At 52.4% G+C, this 22,964-nt stretch overlaps 3 protein-coding genes across 3 annotated transcripts; 2 read left to right on the forward strand and 1 right to left on the reverse strand.

Moving 5' to 3' along the window:
- Nucleotides 1-353: 353 nt before the first annotated feature.
- LOC101773650 (probable leucine-rich repeat receptor-like protein kinase At5g49770) lies at nucleotides 354-5,313 on the reverse strand. The gene is made up of 17 exons (XM_012842957.3): nucleotides 5,045-5,313; nucleotides 4,728-4,854; nucleotides 4,570-4,641; nucleotides 4,411-4,485; nucleotides 4,247-4,318; nucleotides 3,977-4,138; nucleotides 3,785-3,859; nucleotides 3,634-3,705; nucleotides 3,452-3,523; nucleotides 3,277-3,345; nucleotides 3,110-3,184; nucleotides 2,962-3,033; nucleotides 2,714-2,848; nucleotides 2,164-2,633; nucleotides 1,921-2,073; nucleotides 1,242-1,834; nucleotides 354-1,126 (listed from the first exon to the last, which is right to left on the reverse strand). Exons 1-17 carry the CDS (start codon nucleotides 5,169-5,171, stop codon nucleotides 614-616), a joined length of 2,934 nt encoding a protein of 977 aa, XP_012698411.2. The 5' UTR covers nucleotides 5,172-5,313; the 3' UTR covers nucleotides 354-613.
- A 13,251-nt stretch (nucleotides 5,314-18,564) lies between these two features.
- LOC101774056 (endoglucanase 9) lies at nucleotides 18,565-22,013 on the forward strand. Its single transcript, XM_004984446.3, has 6 exons — nucleotides 18,565-18,946; nucleotides 19,412-19,719; nucleotides 19,814-20,275; nucleotides 20,935-21,070; nucleotides 21,149-21,321; nucleotides 21,400-22,013. Exons 1-6 carry the CDS (start codon nucleotides 18,565-18,567, stop codon nucleotides 21,796-21,798), a joined length of 1,860 nt encoding a protein of 619 aa, XP_004984503.1. The 3' UTR covers nucleotides 21,799-22,013.
- A 460-nt stretch (nucleotides 22,014-22,473) lies between these two features.
- On the forward strand, nucleotides 22,474-22,810 carry LOC101761771 (auxin-responsive protein IAA33-like). The gene is made up of 2 exons (XM_022829781.1): nucleotides 22,474-22,553; nucleotides 22,600-22,810. The coding sequence occupies exons 1-2, from the start codon at nucleotides 22,474-22,476 to the stop codon at nucleotides 22,808-22,810; spliced, it is 291 nt and encodes a 96-aa protein (XP_022685516.1).
- The last annotated feature ends 154 nt before the right edge of the window (nucleotides 22,811-22,964 follow it).

Genomic DNA, 22,964 nt, shown 5'->3' on the forward strand with positions numbered 1-22,964 from the left:
TGTTTGATTAGGGCAAGGGAAAGGGGTTGGCTCAGATGGTGAGTTGAGGGGCTCAGTTTGGGCGGAAAGGAGTCTGATTTCATAGGTCGAGCTCAATTTGGGTGGTGAGGTGCTTAATCTTTACAGTCGCCATTTAGGTTGTCCCAGTATTGAAGCTCTGGAGCAGCAAACCTCAAGTAGCGAGAGCAACCAGATCAAGGCCACATTGCCATGCAGGAGTCAATCGGTCCTCCTGAACGAGCGAGGAAATTGCTGAGCAAAGCAGACTACCAATTAGTCAGTTATCAAATGCTAACCTTGTCGAACTTGGCGAGGTGAGGCCAACTGTCACCCAGGAACCAAACACACCTATGTTATGTTTTTGATGTCATCTTTGTTCTGTTACTGCTCTATTCCATAACCAACATTTAGTAGCACTTAAGAGACAGATAGATTTGCTCTTGATGTTTCTTCTAATCATACATTATAACAACACCATACAAAATCACTAGTCCCCAAAAGTATTAAAGTACAATAGAAAAAATTCTCCGTATCTCTACATATTCGTCAAGCCACTTGCTGGGGGATGAAGAAAAAGGGTCGTGCCAAGAGAACCCGAATCCAGAAAAATCAGCTACTTTGGTTCGACCCTGGACTGGAAAGAATACCCCCCACTGTAGTCAAACGAGTCGGTGCTCACGTCCTTGTCCTTCTTTGGGAGAGGATCATTGTAAGGATGGCGAGGAGCCCCCTTGGTGACGTCGAATTCGGTCGCGGACGTCGAGGCGGACGTGGAGGAGCTGCTGAGCCCCTCGCTCTGCAGCATCACCTCGATCTCCTTGACGACCTCGCTCATGGACGGCCGGGCCGTGGCCACCTCGTCGACGCACCGGAGTGCCAGCTGGAGGAACTTGCTGAACGCGGCGAGGTGGTTGGTGTTCATGATCCTGGCGTCGATCATGTCCTTGAGCCCGCAGAACTCGGCGTCGGAGGCGTCAAACATCCTCTTGGCCTCGCGGACGATGTACTTGCCCTTCTCGATCGGCTGCTTCGCGACGATGAGCTCGAGCATGACGACGCCGAAGCTGTACACGTCGCTCTTCTCGGTCAGCTGCTGGGACATGTAGTACTCAGGGTCCAGGTACCCCTGCAGGTGAAGCAATCAGTGCAAGGTCAGGATCACCGGAAGATCAGAGTCGTCCTCGTTGGCAGTAGCGGGTGCAGTGACAGAGCCTGATGAAAGAGTCGTCGGCTCGGCGTACCAGTGTGCCTTTCACTTGGGTGCTGACGTGCCCCCTCTCGCTGTCGGAGACCAGCTTGGAGAGGCCGAAGTCGGCGACCTTGGCCGTGAGGTGCTCGTCCATGAGGATGTTGCTGGACTTGACGTCCCGGTGGATGATGGGCGGGTCGGCGAGCTCGTGGAGGTAGGCCAGCCCGCGCGCCGCGCCCAGCGCCACCCGGAGCCGCTTCTTCCAGTCGAGGTGCAGGCCGCTCTTGCCGGAGAGGCTGTCGCGCAGCGTGCCGCCGGACATGAACTCATAGACGAGCATCTGCTCCCCCTGCTCGAAGCAGAAGCCGACGAGGCCGACGAGGTTCTTGTGGTGCACGCGGGAGAGCAGCTCGATCTCGGTCTTGAACTCGTGCCCGCCCTGCATCGACCCCTGCTGCGCCCTCTTGATGGCGATGAACTGCCCCGTCGGCAGCATGCCCCTGTACACCTTGCCGTAGCCCCCGTACCCGAGCTCGTTCGCCTCGGCGAAGTTGTTGGTGCTCCGCTTGAGCTCCTCGTAGGAGAACCACCTCGCCCCCTTGAGCCGCGGCGCGCCGCCCCTCTCCTCGCTCCGAGCCCACGACGCTGCCGCAGAGGAGATGACACGGCTCATTCTCAGTGTGGGCGCGGCATTGCCAGACGGACATGGCCAAGAAGGAACGAGTACGTACCGAAAGGGCCGCCGAGCTCCTCCTTGGCCTTCTGCACTCGCCGCCTCTGCACGAACGCGTAGACGGCCGCCGCGGCGAGAGCCACGAACAGGACGCCGCAGCCGACCGCTATCCCGATGATCACGCCCTTGCTCTTCGACGACGAGCCGCCCTCTGCGATCAATGTGGAATCCGTGTCAGTGTGTCGTAACAAAATTAATCCCATCAGTCTGCAAACAGCATGAACGATCGGCTGAACTTGACCTGGGAACGGGTACGGCGAGGCGATGAAGTAGTAGGGGCCGAATTCCTTGGGCGGCTTGAACGTCTGGTTGCTGAGGTCGAAGCCGATGCGCATGACCTCGGAGCGGTTGAAGTAGGCGCCGCTGCCGGAAGGGAAGAGCTTCACCTGCACCTCCATGTAGGAGTCGCTGTTGAAGAAGGGGTCCTGCAGGGAGACGGAGCCCGGGGTGAGGGCCAGCTTGGTCCACAGCATGCTCTCCAGCGCCTGGAACGCCGTGCCGTTGGTCACGTCGTGGAAGAAGGGCGCCCGGAAGTACATGATCCCCTGGTACGGGTACGCGCACGAGCAGCTCTGCGGGCTCAGGCTCTGCCCCGCCGGGCACGTCCCCGAGAAGCACTTCACCAGGCTCGTCGAGTAGGGCACCGACAGCCCTTTCTGCGTCCCGTTGCAGTAGTTGGGCAGGTGCTCGCACACCGGGTTCCCGGCCAGCCTGAATGGAAATTGGAAACCCAAATGGATCAGCCACAGGATCCAGAAGCTTCTGCGTTGCGTAGGAGGGTGGGCACTCACGCGAGGGTGCCATTGTAGCTGGAGGTCACCGTGACGGAGGAGAACTCATTGTTCTTGAAGCTCACGAGGCTCAGCTCGCCGCTGATGCTCCTGCCCAGGTCCAGGGTGCCGTTGAGCGCGTTGTCGTCGAGGATCCTGCAAAGCAAAGTCCCAACCAACCCGTTCCAAGTTCGTTAGTTTATTTCACAGATACATTAAGTTCCATTGGAGTTTGATTTTATTCCGAAGGTTGGTGAGTGAGCTCTTACACTTGATTCAACTGCTGGTCGCTGAACAGCCTTGGAGACACGGGGCCGTAGAGCCTCCCGGACTGTATGATCCTTGATGATCATCCCAAGATCATGTCAGTTTAGGCATATGTTGTGCGAATCTGCAAGGTTTGAGGGAGAAACTTACAGAGCTGAGAGCTGTGGCAGCCTCCAAAACCACGCTGGGCACGGGGAAGGATCAAATGTGTTGTTGCTCAGATCACTGAGGTGTAATTAGACCAAAACAATTTCAGATTCCTTGACCAGTGGTAGGTTTAAATAGCATAATATATCTTCATGATTCTGATTGCTTACACGTAATTGAGAAGATCCATCCCAGATAGATCTGGCAATGTTCCAGTGAGCTGGTTGTTTGCTAAGTTGCTGAAACATACCAATACTGTGTTTAGTATGAGTGTATATGTCTTCTCATGCAGACAACTTCACTGGAACAAAGTATATGGTATTGTGCAACCCATGAACAACTTACAGCTCATTTACTTTGGTGAGGTTCTTCAGATTTGAAGGAACTGGACCAGAGAGGGAGTTTCTGTCCAGGCGTCTGTTCGATCAACATGCAGAGCAGAGGAATGCCTGTCAATTTCATATATTGATACAGAATCATATGCATAGGTTTATCTGAACCATTTCTTTTAGCGAAAGGGAACTTACACAACTTCAAGTGTACTAACATATCCAAGAGAGTCTGGGATACTCCCGGTGAATTTATTTCCGTCAAAGAGCCTGCCACGAATATATTAAGGTGTCAGTAAATTTCGTCGAACTGCAAAATCGTCCTGAAGCAGGAGTTTCAGGAGCTCACAGATGGATCAGCGTCATCTCCGGGCTGAAGAGAGCGTCAGGGATTGGACCAGACAATTGGTTCTTGTTGAAGTGACTACAAACAAACATTCAGAAGAACAAACAAGGGTGCTTCGGTTAGCGATATATTCCATCTTTTTCAGACTGGTGACTGAGAGAGGGAACAGCAGTAAACAAAATTATTTGGACCTACAAGTGTTTGGTTTTAAAAAGCTTGTCTAGGCCCATTCCACCGCTTGTCGAAATCGGCAGGGGTCCGCTCAGTTGATTGTCAGCGATATCGAACCAGTAGAGGTTGGAGAGACTGCCCAGCGAAGCCGGTATTTTTCCAGAGAACTGATTTGAGTTCAATGCCCTGGAAGAGAGAGATGTCAAGCTTCATCGGAAAACAGTGAAATTCAGAAGCATAAAAAGGACAGTATCATCTGAACTGACTCCTGCGCCTACTACAAGTGATCCTTACATGTAGGACAGCTTCGGCAGACTCCCTAGCTCATCCGGGATGGTGCCATGGAAACTGCAACCGGCCAGAATCCTGCGAGACAAGCAGTGCATATTAACATCTCAGAAGGGAGAAGACAGAGGTTAACACGAAAGAGAAGAACACCGAACACGTCAAGAACTTACAAGGTGGTGAGCTGCTTCAAGTTTCCGATGGTCGGAGTGAGCACGCCGCCGAGGTCCTTGTTGAATGACAGGTCCCTGCATGCACATAATTTGTCAATGATTCGCCACTGGAAGTTGCAAGAACATAAAGATTTAGCCGAACAGGGTGGTGCTACTTACAGGGATTGCAGGCCAGAGAGTTGCCCTATGTCAGCAGCTAGAACTCCTTTGATGCCCATGGTGGACAATTTTCTGAAAGAGGTGAGGGCAGTGGCAAGGAGCCTCAGTAGAGTGAGTGTGCAACGGAATTTTTGCTCTCGAGTTCTGGGTACACCTACATGGAGATCACTTTGTCGTTGGCGCACGTCACTCCCTCCCATGGCGAATCGCCGCAGGGGTCGTCGGACTGCCCCCACGTCGGCGGCGCGTTCTGCCACTGATCCATCAACGCCCTGAGCACAGAGGCTGCAACCAAACTCCGATCAATTCCATTTCTTACTCGAACCAACAGAATTGCTATTGCTGTTGCTTGATTATCGACAAGGAAATAGTAAAGCCAGAGTAGAGCAGAGCAAACTCGCTACGCATGAGAAAGCAGTATCCGAGAGCAAGCGAGCATGGCCGAGAGAGCCATGCAAGTGAAATAGCTACTCACTGTCCTGGCTGTCCGTCATGCCATGGCACGCCCGGGGGACGCACGCCGCGAGCACGACGGCCACGGCGAGGACGACGAGCCCCATCGTCGTTCTCCTCCCACCGCACCCGACCGCTGCTGCCTCCATGCGCGAACAACAACAACCCCCAACCACGCCGAGGTCGCGGTGCGAGGTGCGGTTTTAGGTCGCCCGGTTCTCAGCAAAAGCTCGCTCGGGGGCGCAGCGCAGAACAACCACCGGCACCACAACCGAAGGGCATGATGCGCCTCATGATGGGATGTGCACCCAAACGGGGCCAAATCGGCAAGACCCGTCGTTGGGGCCGGGCCAGGGAGAGGTGGGAGGTGGCGACGACTTGACTTGAAAGCGAAGCCAAGCTCCCCCGATGGCATGGAGCAGTGGAGCACCACTGCACTAGGTCGCTAGCTCTCTCGGCTAGTCCAGGCACGCCCGGCCAGCCGGCCGGCCCAACCGGCTCGTCGCGTCGTGTCGTGGCGTCGCGCTCTCGCTGTCTGCACAGGAAAAGCCATCAGCACGCGCGCGGGCGTAACCCTTGTTCTACGGCAAGTCCGACCTGAGGCCTGAGGATGCAGCGACAGACAGTGCTGTGGCGCCGTACTGCGCTAGCAGTGCTTGTTCTCGTGTGATGGTGCCTGGAAAGTTTTGTTTCCATGGGGATTAAAGGTGGTGATGGCCGAAGGTTAGTGATGATGAGGGGTGTGATTCAAGGGACGTAAAGAGGATAGGCAACATTAGGTGGGGACTAAAAAACTACATTAGTGCCCATCATTGGCATGTTCCGATCTGCAAGGATCTCTTGCTATGAATTTTTTTTTAAAAAAAATGCTACCAAACAGGAGGAATTTCATCAGAACGAAAAGATTGCTCTAGGTGACAGTATGTAGAGCATGAGGCATGTAGAAAATCATACTTCTGTTAGAAGCAAGCTTAGTGAAAAAGGCCGGATGAAATACTGTAGAGCGACCTGTCATTCATGGCACCCGCGCGAGGAGAGACTTTTCTGAACCAGAACGCACCGAGAGATTGGTCCGGCGGCAGGAAGCCATTTGCAAGACAGTCACGGTCGTTGGAGTGTGACCAGCTTATATTGGACTGATAGTCCTTGTGCCGACAGTGAAGTCAAAAACGATGCTGCTTGAAGGTGTAGCGAAATGCCAGGTACCACGACAACTAGGTTTTTCCGATAAGGGAAATTTCATTAATCTTAGATAGTTACATCAAGGTGATACAAAACCACAACAACTAGTTGGACCTGACAAGGTTTTCTCTGATTTTTCTCGCAGCATGGAAAAGAGCTGGCTGCATGACTTCAACTCTGCTGTTTCGGATATATATCTCTGATCTTTTATCACGAATCACCGTGAACTTCTGCTGCTTTTCCTTTTAGAATAGAGACACACACGTGTCCACACACTGCTATTTTCTTCATACTTTTCAAATTGTTTTCAACTCGTGTGTTCTTATGGATGCTGTGAGAACTGTAAAGCTAAACATAGATATCTTCTCTTTACCACTGGTTGTTCATGCGTTTAACAGCATGATGGCGATTTGTGATGATTGAATGCTGTAAAATTGCATTGGCAGATAGCTGCCTGAAGAGTGATTTCGCGGCATGGCTAGGACGCTTTTGCAAGAATGCTTAGGCTATTTTTTAAAAAGAAAGAGCAACATAGTTTGTGCTATTTTTTTAAAAAAGAAATAGTAACATAGTTTGTGATTATTTTAAAAAAGAAGAAGAAGAAACGATCATGTTAATTATCTGCTGAGACTGAATGTGCCTGGAAGAACAATACCACAAGCTATTTTTGAAAAGCACGCTCCATTCTGTTACCTGCTTGTCTGAGTGTGTACAGAAGAAACAATCACCATCAAGAGGGTTGCACAGCAAGTCTCGTGCCTTTGATGGCATGATGCCAGTGTTGAAAACAACCTAATTGTCATAGCCTTTTCTTTGGAACCTTTTATGCCGGAAGGGAGAAAGAAAAACAATAAGCAAGTTATGCAACAGGTTTCTGAAAGAAACCTCGACATAAGGAGTAGAAACACACTGTAAATGGGACCTTATCGTTCCTAATTTTGGGTTCCACATATACGGCACGTCATCATATTGCTCCAGAAAATTTGGAGGATTTAGGCTTAATCACTACAAGATTAGCAACTTAGTTTTTGAAACGTTAGCAACCTTTCCCAGCAATTTGTTTGCAATTGTCCAATAATTTATAGGTTTTTTAGTTAAGTTTACATCGTAATTGTGGGCAATAAGTTTATTGTTTTTTTTTGTTTTTTTGCGAGTGAAGTTTATTGGCAATTATGGTCGTAATTTGGTAGAACCGTCGCCGCCGCTCAGAAGAGAAAGAAATACTAAAGAAGTAAGGAGCACTAAAATTTAGCCACTAATAAGAAAAAATGTTGGAAAACATTGAATATCTTGCAGTAAATGGCTAAGAATGTACTAAGAAATACTGGATCTGTAGCCTGCTTGCTTCTGTTGGGGACATATTCCCCATATTCAAAGGGTCTACCATAAAAATCTGGATAGAAGCTGCTCCCTCTGTCCCATATTACTATTCGTTTTGATTTTTCTAGATATATAACTTTTGCTATATATTTAGTCATAATAATTTAGGTGCATACCAAAAGCTAGAAAAGTCAAAACGAGTAGTAATTTGGAATGGAGGGAGTATATGTTAAAATAATTTGGATTGTTATAGGGTTTAGAGTTGGTTGTGTCTATAATGTCAACATAGCTTGGTGGAAAGATATAATGGCATTATAAGAATCCTGTGGTTGGATTATACACCATAATTCAAGCTGTTTGGATAGGCTACATATTTTTTAATTCATTTTTTTAAACAAATATAACTGATCCAGACACTCCATAAATGTAGACATCTTAGGATCGGTTAAACTTTTAACTTGGTCCAGCAATACGTAGAAATATACATATATTGACAACATATGGCTGATTCATCATGAAAAATACTTTCCATAATATTTAGTTTTCTTTATTTAAAAGAATATGCTTTAAATAGTGCAAGTCAAAGCGTCGTATTCGGCAGTGTGTCCATATCTTAAATGACTTACATTGGAAGGGACTGTTTGCGGTTCAAGAGCATCAAGCTTGCTCTACCAAATTCTGCGGCTTTAACTAAATTGGGTTATCTTTTAATTTGGTTCATGATAACTTTTTTTTAAAAAACAAAGTATAGATGTAAACACTTATATACATGCGTATACACTCAAGTACTCAACAACATGACATACACACTCTATTTTCATGAGCACTTCACAGAGACTGATGAAAATGGGCACATCTCCTATACCGCTAAAACAATAGCGCTGTTAACTCCTCAGATAAATTTAAGAAAATTCAAACATTCGTGCCAGATCAGATCTTGAACTTGGTACTTCAGTAGCCGGGTCGAATGCAAACATTTGGTGAGACAAATATCTTCCTCAAGCTCCGTCTCTGATACGAACCATAATAGATCTGATGCAAGAGATTCAACATAACATGGGGGAGAAAAATTGCGAGCTCTTTTTTTCTTTGGAAGCTCTTTGCATGAGGCATGGGTGGGGCCCGTCCCGGCAAGCTCCTACTGTACTGCGGACTCGGAGCCTTTTTCAACCTATGGGCAGTTCCCATTGCAAGAGGATTTTGCTCGGAAAAAAAGAGCAACTGCAAGAGGATCAGAAACGCACGCTGAAGTTTCTGACTGAGCGTGCAGAGGGCTTCTATCATTGTAGTCGAGCGGGCCCTGCCGTTATAAATTCCTCGCTCCATGGTCTTTATGGATATGGTCGGAGAGCTTATCAGAGGACTTGGTCAGACTTGATGTTCTCATGTAGCCGAGGAGGATTTCAATGCCGATTGCGATGGATATCTAAGACACCAAGGGTGTGTTTGGTACCGGGGATGGAACTGTACGGGACGGGACGGTCCCAAATTTGATAGTGTTTGGTTCGGAGTCACGAGGGACGGGACGGTCCACAAATGGGAATATGCTCCCAAGATGCGGGATGACCCCGTCCGGCCAAAACGAGCGGACAGAGTCATCCCACTTCGGGCGCCGTCTGCTCCGTCCTTCTCCGTTCGCGAGACTGGCGCGGGGCTGCTTCGTCTCTGGCAGGGCGGGGTCCTCGAGCGGCGCGGCCGGTGCCCAGGGTCGGCGGCCGGCAGGGACCTCCGACGGCGTGGCCTGGGACGAGCGGCCGCCGGAGCAAGCGGGTCCAGCCGGCGGCGCGAGCGCCCCCGGCGCCGCGGCCGGTGCCCACGGCCAACAGGCACCTCCGGCGGCGCATCCTGGGGCGAGCGGGGACCTCCGGCGGCGCGGCCTGGGGCGAGCGAGGGCAGCAGGGATCTCCGGCGGGGGCGAGCGGGGGCGGCGCGGCCGGGCGACAGGGACCTCCGGCGGGGGCGGCGCGGCCGGGCGACAGGGACCTCCGGCGGGGGCGAGCGGGGGCGGCGCGGCCGGGCGACAGGGACCTCCGGCGGGGGCGAGCGGGGGCGGCGCGGCCGGGCGACAGGGACCTCCGGCGGGGGCGAGCGGGGGCGGCGCGGCCGGGGCGGCAGAGACCTCCGGCGGGGGCGGCGGGGCCTGGGCGGCAGGGAGCTCCGGCGGGCGAGCGGGGGCCGTGCAGCCTGGGCCTTCGGGAGCTCTGGCGGGTTGGAGAAGATAAGGATGAGGAGGGAAAAAAAAAGAAAAGAAGATGACATGTGGGCCTATATATGACATGTAGGTCCCACTAAACACATGTAGCTAACGGTGTTACCCGAGCCATCCGTCCCTCGTTTTCAATCCATCGTACCAAACAAAAAACTGGGACGAATTCATCCCTCTCAACCAAACATCAGACGGGATGATCCCATCCAAAAAATAGGAACGGCACCGTCCCATCCTTTCTTGTCTCCAAACCAAACGCACCCCAAATCTCCGTCGATTCTCTGGCAGAACGATAGACGCGCGTTGATCAGGACATCACATCTTTTTTGAGGGTTAAGGCAGGCCAGAGCCCAGGGGGACATCTTTTTTGGGGGCCTTTTACTGCCTGAAATACACGGCCTGGTTGGACCAGGCTGGATTATGTATGGGCTCTTGGGAAGAAGTTGGGATGCATGCCGTAGCAGACTAGCAGCCCGTCAAGTTTGAATTTTTGCCACTCCGACATGCGACCGCTGCTGCTGTTCTCACCTTAGGCCATCATCAACGCGAGCAGCCATGGTGGTTGGCTAATGACTGGTGGCTCACTCTCATTAGGATTCATGCTCTGGCGGTGGATATTCTCAGTGATGACCACGCAGACGAACTAATGATAACGGGAGGCTGGCGGACCACCATGTCGGTGTGTTCACGGTGGCGGTGAAGGTAACAACGACGGCAACGGATGTTGATGCAGATGTTGGCGCTGATGGTTGGTGGCTCACGTCTGTCTATGGACCACAAGCGGACGATGAGAAGGTTCTATTCCTAGAGGAACTGCAGGCCATTCGGGATGAATGCGATGGTCTTTGCCTCTTTGGGTTGTCGCGGGCGATTTCAATCTGATCCTCGACTCGGCGGATAAAAACAATGGCAGAGCTAACCGGAGGAACATAGCGAGATTTCGCGGAGTGGTGGACGAACTCGAACTCCGGGACATTCATCTGCATGGGCGGCTGTACACTTGGAGCAACGAACGGACGAATCCAACAATGGTTAAATTGGATCGGGTGCTCACCTCCGTGGACTGGGAGGAGCGATTTCCATTCTGCTTCCTCCAGGCTCTATCCACAGAAGGATTCGACCACAGCCCACTATTATTACAGTCGAACGCGGCACTCTCGCCTAAGCCAAGATTTCGGTTTGAAGCTTTCTGGCCAAAATTGGAGGGCTATCTGGAGGCAGTTTCACGAGGTTGGCGCTGATGACACGGCGGACCCATTCCGACGCCTGGACAGCATGCTTAGGAATGTGGCTCGTCAACTGCAGAGTTGGGCGGACAAGAAAGTTGGCAACGTCAGACTTCAGCTCATCCTCGCTCGGGAACTCATCCTACGGTTTGATTGTGCGCAGGAAAGAAGGGCACTATCTGAGGAAGAGACAGAATTTCGCAAACAACTCAAGGTTCTGTGCTTGAGCCTGGCGTCTCTGGAACGAACCATCGCCCGGCAGCGTTCGCGGATCCTCCAGCTGCAAGAGGGCGATGCATGCACCAAGTTCTTCCATCTGCATGCCAGTTAAGACAGCGCAAGAACTACATCGTCAGCCTGCACGAGGACGAGACGGATGCCACGGTTTATTCTCAGGAAGAAAAATCAGAACTGCTGTATGTGTACTTTGAGAACCTGTTGGGAACTGAGCACGCTCGCGCAGCAACACTACACCTGGCTAATTTGGGGGTTGAGCGTCGGGAGATGCCGGAGCTGGAGCTACCATTCACTGAAGAGGAAGTTTGGGGCGTGATTCGTGAACTACAAGGCGCCTGGGCCTGATGGGTTCACGGCCGCCTTGTATCAGACGGCATGGCAGATCATCAAGCCGGACGTCATGCGCCATCAACGCTTTCTACACGGTGGATCGACGACATCTCAGGTGTGTGAATGGTGCTCTCCTCGTTCTGATTCCAAAGATCTTGGACCCAAAGAAGCCAAAGGATTACCGGCCGATCAGTCTCATACACAGTTTCCCCAAACTCATCTCCAAGATGTTGTCCAAACGTCTGGCGGTGCGACTCGGTGACATGATTACCGGCAATCAAACGGCGTTCATGAAGGGGAGATAAATACTGGACAGTTTCAAATATGTACTGAGGGCGGCGGTACTGCTGAAAAAGAGGAAGATACCCAAGATGCTAATGAAATTGGACATCTCAAAGGCATTTGACACAGTGGCCTGGCCTTTCCTTCTAGAAGTACTTGAAGCTTGGGGTTTCGGACAGCGTTGGAGAGATTGGATCGCTTTGCTACTCTCGACAACCTCAACTAGAGTTCTACTCAATGGCGAGCCAGGGCATCCAATCACACACTGCAGAGGGCTTCGGCAAGGAGATCCACTGTCGCCGATGCTTTTCATACTGGTTATGGACGCGCTGAACCGCCTGTTCGCCAAGGCTAGCTTGGAGGGCCTCCTTCAGCCAATGGGGCACAGGTCGATCAAGTATCAGTGCAGCTTCTATGCGGACGACGTGATCCTCTTCGCGGTTGATGAGATGCGCTGCATTGTCGCTATTCTGGAGATCTTTGGGACAGCGTCTGGGCTCAGCACCAACCTAAGCCAGTGCTCCCTTACGCCAATACATGGCTGTGAACACACGTTGGAGGTAATACAAGAGATTTTCCCATGTCAGATTCTACCACTCCCTATCAAATATCTGGGCCTCCCACTATCAACCAAGGTGCTTCCGCGAGCACACGTTCGCCCATTGATAGAAAAGGTTGCAAGGAAAATTCCGTCCTGGAAGGGGGCACTCATGAACAAGGCTGGGCGACTTCAACTGATAAAGTCAGTAATGTGCCCAATGACTGTTTATGTTCTGACGGCTGACAAGCTACCTGATTGGGCGATCAAGGAGTTGGTGGGGTTGCAGAGGAGATTCCTCTGGACTGGGAAGGACGCTTCTGTCAGGGGCAAATGTGCGGTGGCGTGGCCTACTGTTGCTCGTCCGACAATAACGGTGGTCTAGGCGTTACGGACATCAAATTGGCAGGATTTGCCTTGTGCGCGCGCAGGCTTTGGCTCCAAAGAACCGACACTGACAAAGCATGGGCAGAGTTAGACATGGCGGTGGAACCTCAGGTCAAAGCACTGTTTGATGCTTCTGTTACAATCCAGATAGGCAATGGGAGAAGAACTTTCTTCTGGAGTGACAATTGGATCGAGGATCGACCCGGACGCAACAGCCCCCGCGTCGCTCTCAGGGGTGGCTCGGGCGGCAAACCCGATCCCTTGCCGCCGCCGCCCCAACCTCCAATCCTCCGCTTCGCCGCTGCCTAAGCTCGTTACCAGAAGCCCGTGGGCGTGCTATGAGGGTGGCGGCAGGGCTTCTTTGCCGGCTCGAGGCGTGACCCGACCAGATCTAGGGCGTGGCGCTGATGAGGAGATGCTCGCGGGTGCAGGTGGCGGAGGCGGGAGGGGGTCGGCGTGTGGCACGGAAGTGGCAGCGCGAAGGCGCGGCGGTGCGGCGCACGTCTTGGATGGCTCGCGGCGTGCATGGCTGTTCCGGCCCTCTGACGGAGCTCGCCGTCACAGGTGGCCTTCTGCGGCGGCGACGGCAGGGGGCCATGGATCCGGCGCTATTTTGGCTAGATCCGGTGGTCGCGCGTCCGGGGCGCGTGTGCGCGGAAGTGGAGGCGGCACCGGTGTGGCGTGCCAGGAACAGTGGCGGTCCGAGGCTGCAGGGGCGTCGGCTGGGCCCCCGGGGGCGCGGCGTGCTGGGCGTGGTTCGGACGCAAGTCATGCCGACCGCGTGTGGCTGGATAGCAGCGGTCAGCCAGATCTAGGCCAGTGCTTCACGGTGATCAACGAGGTGCTTCTACACGGTAGCTCCTGTATATTCAACAGCAGCGGCATGGTGTCGCGTTCGGGGTGGCCTGTGCAAGGCGTGCCAGCGATGCCATGGAGGCGCGATAGGGATGCCTGGCACAGGGGCGCACTGGCGGCACCGAGGTGGTGCTGCGGGCGTCGTTGGGCCACCTCTCCCCTCGGTGCCGCGGGCGTCGTTGGGCCACCTCTCCTCGACTGAGGAGTTGCGGAGGTGGTGACAGGAGAGGGAGGCGGCTAGGCGCTGGTGGGGGCTTGCGCGGTGTGGAGGAGGCTGCGCGTGGCGAGGCACGTGTATAAGGTGGCAACATCCTGAGGAGATGCCCGACGACTGGTGAGGCGGTGCAGCGGTGGCCGCGTCCAAGGAGCGGAGGTCGAGTGGTGGCGCATCTGAACGGTGAGCGCAGCGGAGGTGGAGGTACGGCGGTGTGGTGCGTGGAGGCACAGCGGTGATACCGTCCTGGATGAGCTGCCGTGACTGTGGTTCGGAGTGTCAAGCCGTGAGCGTGCAACGAGGGCTTGGGATGCTTCGGGCAAAAGCCCTCGCCAGCGTTCTTGCTGGTGGAGATGATGGCGGCACCCTAGGGCATCATTTTCCCTGTTGGAGCATCATGTCTAAGCTACAACCCTGCTACACGGGTCCTCTAAGGTGAAAACCCTGTCCAAATCTTGGACGAGTGACAACGGTGCCATTGGTGTCATGCCCTCCTTAGAGGTGTCGTCTCTAGAGACCCATCTCATTTTGTGGCATTGCTGGTCCATTGGTCATGGGCGGCTGCAGCTGGTCGCAGCAATTCCGCCGCGTGGCAAGCTGGACAGGTGTTGCCGAGGCCACATGGAGGCGATCGCAGTTATGGTGGCGGCTAGGGGTTGTCGCATGGTTGTCGATTTTGGCTGCTTGCAGCAGACTGCGGCGGCTGGCGTTGCTTGGCAACGGTCAGTGCGGTGTAGGATTGCGTCAGAGGACGGTGCTTGCGGCAACGGCATCATGGGATGACTAGGCTTGCAGCGGACCGCGGCAGGTTGCTCAGCTTGGCTGGGCTATCCGGTGTGGTACATTGTTGGAAGACGGCCCAAATAACTTCTCTGGCTTGTTGACACGGTGGCGGAGGCTATTTGTGCGGATGAAGCAACGAGGCAAAGTTGACCTGCGACGGCGGCTTGGCTGATCGATGGAGATCTTGTGGAGCGGGGCAACATTGCTCACCACTCTGTCCGTGATAAAAGAAACGGATCCATGACGTGGAGTACTGTGGCGGGTGTGGCGAGGCCCCCGCGCGCGGTGTTTCTTCGAGGTGACGAGAGCGAGGTGGAGTCCAACGGCGGATGTGGCGAGGCCCCCGCGCGTTATGTTATCGCGGTGGCGACTACGAGGCAGCCTACGAGAGGTCCGGATTCGGTGGTATCACTCTTCAAGTGGAGTGTGGTGTTGCAGCGGCACTACAATGGAGGACCCGTATGGCGATGGCCTTCTTGGTGCGGTGCAGTCTGCTTCTATCGGTTCCCTGTCAATGCAGGGCCACGCTTGGAGGCATGCCTGGAGGTTTCGGCGACTACATGAGCGTGAATGTTGGTGGGTGGCGCAGAAAAGCTTCAGCTCTGCTGCCGTTGTCGGGCGGAGTTAAATCTGCTTGAGATGTGTTGAGTTCGGCGCGTGTTGATGTCCCAATCCAACCGACCAATGTGTTATTAAGTTGAGTTAAGTGCAATGGCGTGATGCGGTATGTGTTGATGACCCAATCCAACCTACCGGTGTTTGTGTTGTTTTTTCATTTGTTATTTTTGCCTAGTCTGAGCTTCATCTTCTTTTTAATATAATCGGCAACTCTTCTGCCTAGTTCGTTTAAAAAAGCAATTGGATTGAGGGATCATCGGTGGCTCAGTTAGCCTCAACTCTGTATGAGGCGGTACCACGAAGGATAAGGCGTAAGCAAACAGTCGAGCAAGGCCTGCTGAATCGACGCTGGATACGTGCAATTCAGGAATCCCCGTCCGTCCAGTCAATAGTTGAATACCTTGGGCTATGGGAGCGGATTTCTGATCTACACTTAACAGATGAAGAAGATGTCTTCATTTGGAAATGGACTGCTAACGGGCAATTCTCATCAAAATCTGCCTATGAGGCTTTACACCAGGGAAGTGTCGAGCGAGACGTATCTGGAAATCATGAGCTCCTCCAAAGGTAAATTTTTTCATTTGGCTGGCTTCAAGGCGGCGGTTATGGATGACGGATAGGCAGCGTCGTCACGACCTCGATGCAACGGATGAATGTTGGTTTTGCGATCAAGAGAAGGAGATAGCTGACCACATTCTGGTAAACTGTTACTTTGCGAAAGAAATCTAGTGGGGAGTCCTCAACTCATACCGCTGTGTCTGTTCCTTTCCAAGAGCCATGCATATGCAGGAATGATGGGGCTTCATGCGTCATCGATACCAGCAGAATAGGAAAAGAGGATTCGATTCCTCGTTCATGCTCAAGACCGGACACATATGGAAAGAGAGAAATGCAAGGTTGTTCAAAGATGAAAGCAAAACAACAAAGGGTGGTACTGCAGGAAGCCGCACTGGGAGCCTCTCGCATTGGTAGTCTGATACGCGAGTAATCATCATAAGTGTTTGCGCTCTTTCTTGTTTTGATTGTCACCTGATTTTATGTAATAGTCTCTTTTAGAACTCTAATTTCAGGCGTTTGCATCCCGTGCAGCACGTTGTAATTCATACTTATAACATAAACTCTCTTCTGCTTAATACCAAGATGCGTAGAGTTCTTGCATGTTCGAGAAAAAATGATAACGGGAGGATGAGCTGGAGAGCATATAGGCAACGGAGGTGGTAATATAAGCCGGCTGAAAAATTGAAATGGCTGATTTGTTGTAAGAAAAAAATAGTGTTCGGTAGCTGATAAGCCGGCGGATAACCTGAACTGAACATAGCTGAGTGCGACAATGTAGCGGCGAGCCGGCGGCAGACGCGCAAAGCAACAGAAGGAACCCTATCCGGTGAGGCGGCGACGCGCAAATGCAGCTGCAGGCCGGCAACCTTCGACTTTGGTGGAGCCCCCCGTCACGGCGTCACGTGAAGACCATCACTCCACCAGCAATAAACCAGCCGAGGGCCCGAGCCCCTCGCTCGGCGCGCCTTCAAAGCTCGGGCTCCGTGGCCCGTGACGCCGCCCCGCGGTTCCCGCCCTAGCACTTCGCTTGCCGCGCCGCCGCCCCGCTGCCTGTCTCCAGCTGTCGTCCGAAGCGCAGCCCTTCACGCAAGCCTGCCGGGCCATGGGTTTCCTGCGGCCAACGGCAAACCGGGGTCGTTTCGTGTGTTCTGCGCTGCCCGTCGCGCCCACCGGCAACTGAACTGACAGCTCCCAAAATGTCCTCCGATGATTAGTTGCTTTCACGACGTTCCAGCTTTGTTATCGTGAGAAATCAGTAGTTGTTCGACCATTGCCGATCCCGTAGCTCGCACTAGAGGTCGAAATACCATCGGCCGGCTTGGACCACGGAGTACGCTCGCGTTCCTCTACCGGACCAGCAGGTGAGGCTGCTCGCGGTATCATCCATCGTGCTACGACGCACTGGGCTGCTGCGACAGCTACACGGACGAACGAGAGCAACACTTCATCGTTGTTTTGGAAAGCAGCAAAAGACAGGCGCTACGAATAAACAACGCCCGACTAAAATAACTTCAGCAGCAAGGTTTTCACGACTGCTCGCCACGCCAAATCGGCGCTGCACGGGCACGACGCCAGTGGCCACGAAAGTAGAAACGGGAAAGTGCCCGCTTTCGGCAAAGCCCGGATGGATCATGGATGGATGAATGGCGGTTCAGTCGCGTCGCCCTCCCGTTTGCTCCTCCGCGCCGTTTGCCTTGCCTTGCAAGAGAGCCGTCTCATCCCCAATCACGACTCCTCGTGATATCCTCTCATCTTTTCACGAACAGACTAGTCTAACGGTCTGATTCCTCGCTAAACTAAACTTACTGTGCAAGGAGAATGGCTCGTGCGTGGTCTCCATCGCTTTTTGTTAGCTGCGCTCCGTCCCTTTCCAGCGCAGTTACACCTAACCGAATCCAGGAGCTTCCGGATCATGCGTTGATCCGCGAGCAATGGCCAAGTGCTGGATGCCGGGAGGAACAAGGTGTCACTGCAGCCGGGTGCCAAGCACGGCTCACCGAACCCACTCCACTTGCGTTGCGTGCAGGGGTACACTCCTCGACATGTACAGTACCGGATGCAACAGTTGGAACTGCTGGGTCGTACAAGTGTGCAACACGATCTAGCGGGACAACGACCTTGATAATGAAGCACCAACAGAACTACAGAAGCACTTTGGGTCACTGAGAAAATAGAAAAACATTATCTTTTATTATAAAAAGGAAAAATAATGTACTGAATCAGCAGGAAGCCAACAACTCAGATTCGCAAAACATTCTAGAGGAATCAGTTTATAAAAAACAATTAAAGGTAACGCTGAACCTGAAACAGTTAAACCTCTGCCGAAAGCCCGAAGCCCCCTGTTAACAGCAATAAAACAAAGACCCAGCACCAAACAGGTGAGCACGAAGCACGCGTGGACGAGGAAGACCGGGGAGTCCACGGTCATTACTACTGAGGCAGCAAGAAAACAAATCTGCTTATCCCGTAAGCAATATCAGCAGCAAGCATCCGCCGCCGTCCCCACACCCAACTCCACACTACTCCAAACGCGCTCCGTTGCCCAACCCGCCGGCAGCCAAAGTACAGCAGGCATGCGTCCCTACCCCTGATATCCCACCCCCACCACCACTCCGGCCGCCTCTCCCCCAGCAAACCCCAGTATCCCACTGCCCCATAGCCCACAGCTCTTCCCCAGTTCCCTTTCCATCCATCGCCCTTGCGTCGCCGGAAGAACGCCGGAAAATCGCCCCGCGGCCGCCGTGCCAGAGGCGTCAATCGGCGCTGCGGCATTTGTTGCTAGCTAGTAGGCGGGGAGGGGGGCAGGATGAGCATGTACGGGAGGGACCCGTGGGGCGGGCCGCTGGAGATATGCCCCGACTCGGCCACGGACGACGACCGCAGCCGGAACCTGGACATCGACCGGGGCGCGCTGTCGCGGACGCTCGACGAGACGCAGCAGAGCTGGCTGCTGGCGGGGCCCGGGGACCAGGGCCGCAAAAAGAAGAAGTACGTCGACATCGGCTGCCTCGTCGTCAGCCGCAAGCTCTTCGTCTGGACGCTCGGGGTGCTCCTCGCCGCCGCCGTCTTCGCGGGGGTCGTGGCGGGGATCGCCAAGGCCATCCCAAGGAGGCACCGCCCGCCGCCGCCGCCAGACGACTACACCGTCGCGCTGCACAAGGCGCTCATGTTCTTCAACGCGCAGAGATGTGAGTTGCTGCTCTTTTCCTGCACTTCTGTTTCGTTTGGGGTTTCGCGTTTTCTTGTGGGAAATGCTTGTGTTTTTTCTTTCTTTTTTGTGTCCGCAGCCATTACTCTGGTGATTCGAGAAATTTAGGGCCTGGTTTGGGAAATTTTGGTATAAAAAATGGCTGATTTTTTAGACAGCGGACTGTTTTTTACTCGGTAGTAGAATTGTAGAATAATGATAGATTAAATTTTTAGTGGTGGTTTTGACGATGCTTTGCATCGTCTGTAGGAAAGCTGGACTTTTTAGTCGTTTTAGCTAGTTATATTCTCGATTCATTACCTGAAATGGGAGAGAGGACGAGCGCTCCTGGTTCTCTTATCTTTCAGATCTGTCCTTAAAAATGCCTAAACTGCATTTTGAAGATTGATTTTCAAATGTGAAATGCGCATTTCATTCATGTCCGCGTTCTTCAAATTTGCTGCAGCTGGCAAGCTTCCGAAGCACAACAATGTACCTTGGCGTGGTAACTCTTGCATGAAGGATGGGCTCTCGGACCCGGCAGTACGGAGAAGCCTGGTCGGCGGGTACTACGACGCTGGCAATGCCGTCAAGTTCAACTTCCCAGCTGCCTTCTCCATGACCCTCCTCAGCTGGAGTGTCATTGAGTACAGTGCTAAGTACGAGGCTGTTGGAGAACTTGGCCATGTCCGTGACATTATCAAGTGGGGAGCAGACTACTTCTTGAAGACCTTTAACTCCACAGCCAATAGCATTGATCGTGTCATTGCGCAGGTAAAAATAAATCACCACAAATAGAGATGCGCTGGGTGTTATGTTCTTGTCCCACCAGGCCATGCTAATCTAAAAAATTATGGGGAGGGTGCAGGTGGGAAGTGCTGCAACGTCACCTGGTTCTACACAGCCCAATGATCATTATTGTTGGATGAGGCCAGAGGACATCGACTACCCACGTCCAGTGGTCGAGTGCCACGCTTGTTCGGATCTTGCTGCTGAAATGGCTGCAGCATTAGCTGCAGCTTCTATTGTATTCAGGGACAATAAGGCTTACTCACAGAAGCTTGTACATGGTGCTACCACTCTCTTCCAATTTGCACGGGATCGGCGTGGCAGGTATAGTGCAGGTGGTTCAGATGCTGCAAAGTTCTACAATTCAACCAGCTACTGGGATGAGTTTGTGTGGGGTAGTTCATGGATGTACCTTGCGACTGGCAATTCGTCATACTTGACTCTGGCCACACACCCCAAGCTTGCAAAGCATGCTGGTGCTTTCTGGGGTGGTCCGGATTATGGTGTGTTCAGCTGGGATAATAAGCTCACTGGTGCACAGGTAAATGTCTTAATTTTATCTTGCCTAATTAAATGTTGAGACATTCCTTACATGACCCGCTGGCATTTAGTTTGGTTGATGGTTTATACATGGTACTGGAGTAGTACATTTCGTTATAACATCTGCCCTATATGTTGAATCATTATTTTTCTACAAGTATACATCAACTTGCTCAGCTGTGGTAGTAATTTAGTGCCAGGTCAACCTCCTGTCATATTTAAGGTACTAACTATTGTTAAACAATAGGATGATTCCAATTATAGAGCATGTGAGTCAGGGTTTTGTTGATATATTAAGGGTGATGTGGGCACATCTTCATTGTTGTCCTGTCTAGGCCTGTGCATGCATAGCACCCTTTCCCTTTACCCATAGGTGTTAATTAGATCCGGACCAATAGGTACAACATGCTAGTGTTCATCATTTAAACAGGCAATGTTGTACTAATAGCTGGGGTGTCACACTCTTTCAATCTCCATGCAGCATTCTACTATAACACAACACTCTTTATAACTTCTTTTTTTTAAGAAAAAAACTCATGTGGTCATGTGGTAATCGAGCCCTTTTTCTAAATAGGAAAAGGTAGCATTTTTTGTTTGCTGTTGAACGAATAATGGCTTTTGACATGCTTGTCCTACCTTTTTATTTATCTTCAATTCCAGGTTCTTCTAAGCCGGTTAAGGCTTTTCTTGAGCCCTGGATATCCGTATGAAGAGATGTTGAGGACATTCCACAACCAAACTAGCATTATCATGTGTTCCTACCTTCCCATCTTTAAGTCTTTCAACAGAACAAAAGGTCTTATAGCCATCAACTCAGTGTATTACACTATCACTACTGCTTTTTAGAATAGTTTACTGAAAATTTTCATTACAGGTGGTTTGATTCAGTTAAATCACGGGAAGCCACAGCCTCTTCAATATGTGGCCAACGCTGCATTCCTTGCTTCTGTGTTCAGTGACTATCTTGAGGCTGCAGATACCCCTGGGTGGTATTGCGGCCCCCATTTCTACTCTATTGAGGTTCTTCGCGGTTTTGCAAGGACTCAGGTAAGCTGGTAGCATTTTATACTACAATCTTGTTCCAGCAGTTTTTAACCCCTGATGCTAATTTGTTCCTTCTATCAGATTGAGTACATCTTAGGAAAGAATCCTTTGAAGATGAGCTATGTGGTAGGGTTCGGAAAACATTACCCCAAGCATGTTCACCACCGGGGTGCTTCGATCCCCAAAAACGGTGTTCACTATGGCTGCAAAGGAGGGTGGAAGTGGAGGGACACCAAGAAGCCAAACCCCAACATCATAGTTGGAGCTATGGTCGCTGGCCCCGATCGCCATGATGGATTCAAAGATGCCCGCAAGAACTACAACTACACTGAAGCAACGCTGGCGGGCAATGCTGGTCTAGTCGCAGCATTGGTAGCTTTGTCCGGTGAAAGCCATGGGGTGGACAAGAACACGATGTTCTCTGCAGTGCCGCCCATGTTCCCATCACCTCCACCGCCATCGGCACCATGGAAACCATAATGGCTGCGAGTATCTGATTCTTTTGTATACTACGTATTTTAGACTAGAGTTTTCTTTGTTGTAACACTACTGTGGAGATCTAACAAGTGAAGATGTAGCCATTGCCTTGTTTTGGTTTCTTTTTCAGTGTTGTATAATCGCCGTGCTGTGTGCTATGGACTAAGTTGTGTATGAATCTCTATGTTCTACTAATTCAGTGACAGATTCCAAGGCAATTTGTGGGAACTCTTGCATCAGTTGAGTTCGAAAAGGCAGCAATTGATTCTCCGGGGATCTGCGGGAACTCAACGTGGTTGTGTTTCCTGGACACTTGGATTTTTCGAAACTCCTGAACAAGTATTGCGATGGTTTTGCCGGTTTCCGGCAAGGAGTATCCCCAGGTGCGTCTTCTCCTTCCCACCTCTTCACTCTGCAATTCCACTCCCTCCCGAGACTCGATCTCAGGAAGTCAGGATGCCCGTTCAATTCGATTCATGCCGTATCCCCTCCGCGGCGTGTAATTCTCCCATCTCGTGCTGTATGTTGACCATATGGAGCTGTTGGAAAGAGTGAAACCCCCTCCTCTCCAATCTCCATCACTAGTTCACTACCCCAAACTCCGGAGAGCTCAGAGACCTCCTAGTCCGATCCTCATCCTCTCCACGATGAGTAGTAGCGGCGCAGCAGCAGAAGAAGATGCGGCTGAAGCTGTCGGTGAAGGACGACGACGAAGTCGCCGCGAACGTCGTGCCGCCGGTGACCGTGGTCCTGGACGGGCATCTGCCACCGAGTCCACCTCAACCGGCATGCCGGGTACCGCAGCCTCGCGGGCGCGCTCCGCTGCCTGTTCGTTGACGCGGACGAAGGCCAGGGGGAGGACGGCCTCGACCGAGCCAATGCCATCCCGGGCCACGTAGTGGCGTACGAAGACATGGAGGACGACCTCCTCCTCGCCGGCCATCTCAAGTGGAAGATACAGCACGGGATGGCCGCCGCCGCCCGCCTGCCCGCTCTGGGCGGAGAAAAGGAGTAGAGGAGGGCGCGGAGCATGGAGTAGGCGGAGGAGAGGAGGAAGGTTGAGACGAGCATGAGTACGGACACGGCGACGAGAAGGCGCGACTGGACACTCCAAATGTGTCACCGGGCACAGCTTGCCAGGCAATCTATCTCGTCGGCGGCGAACGGGA

This window comes from Setaria italica, chromosome IX, assembly GCF_000263155.2.
Source record: "Setaria italica strain Yugu1 chromosome IX, Setaria_italica_v2.0, whole genome shotgun sequence".
NCBI classification, from domain to species: domain Eukaryota; kingdom Viridiplantae; phylum Streptophyta; class Magnoliopsida; order Poales; family Poaceae; genus Setaria; species Setaria italica.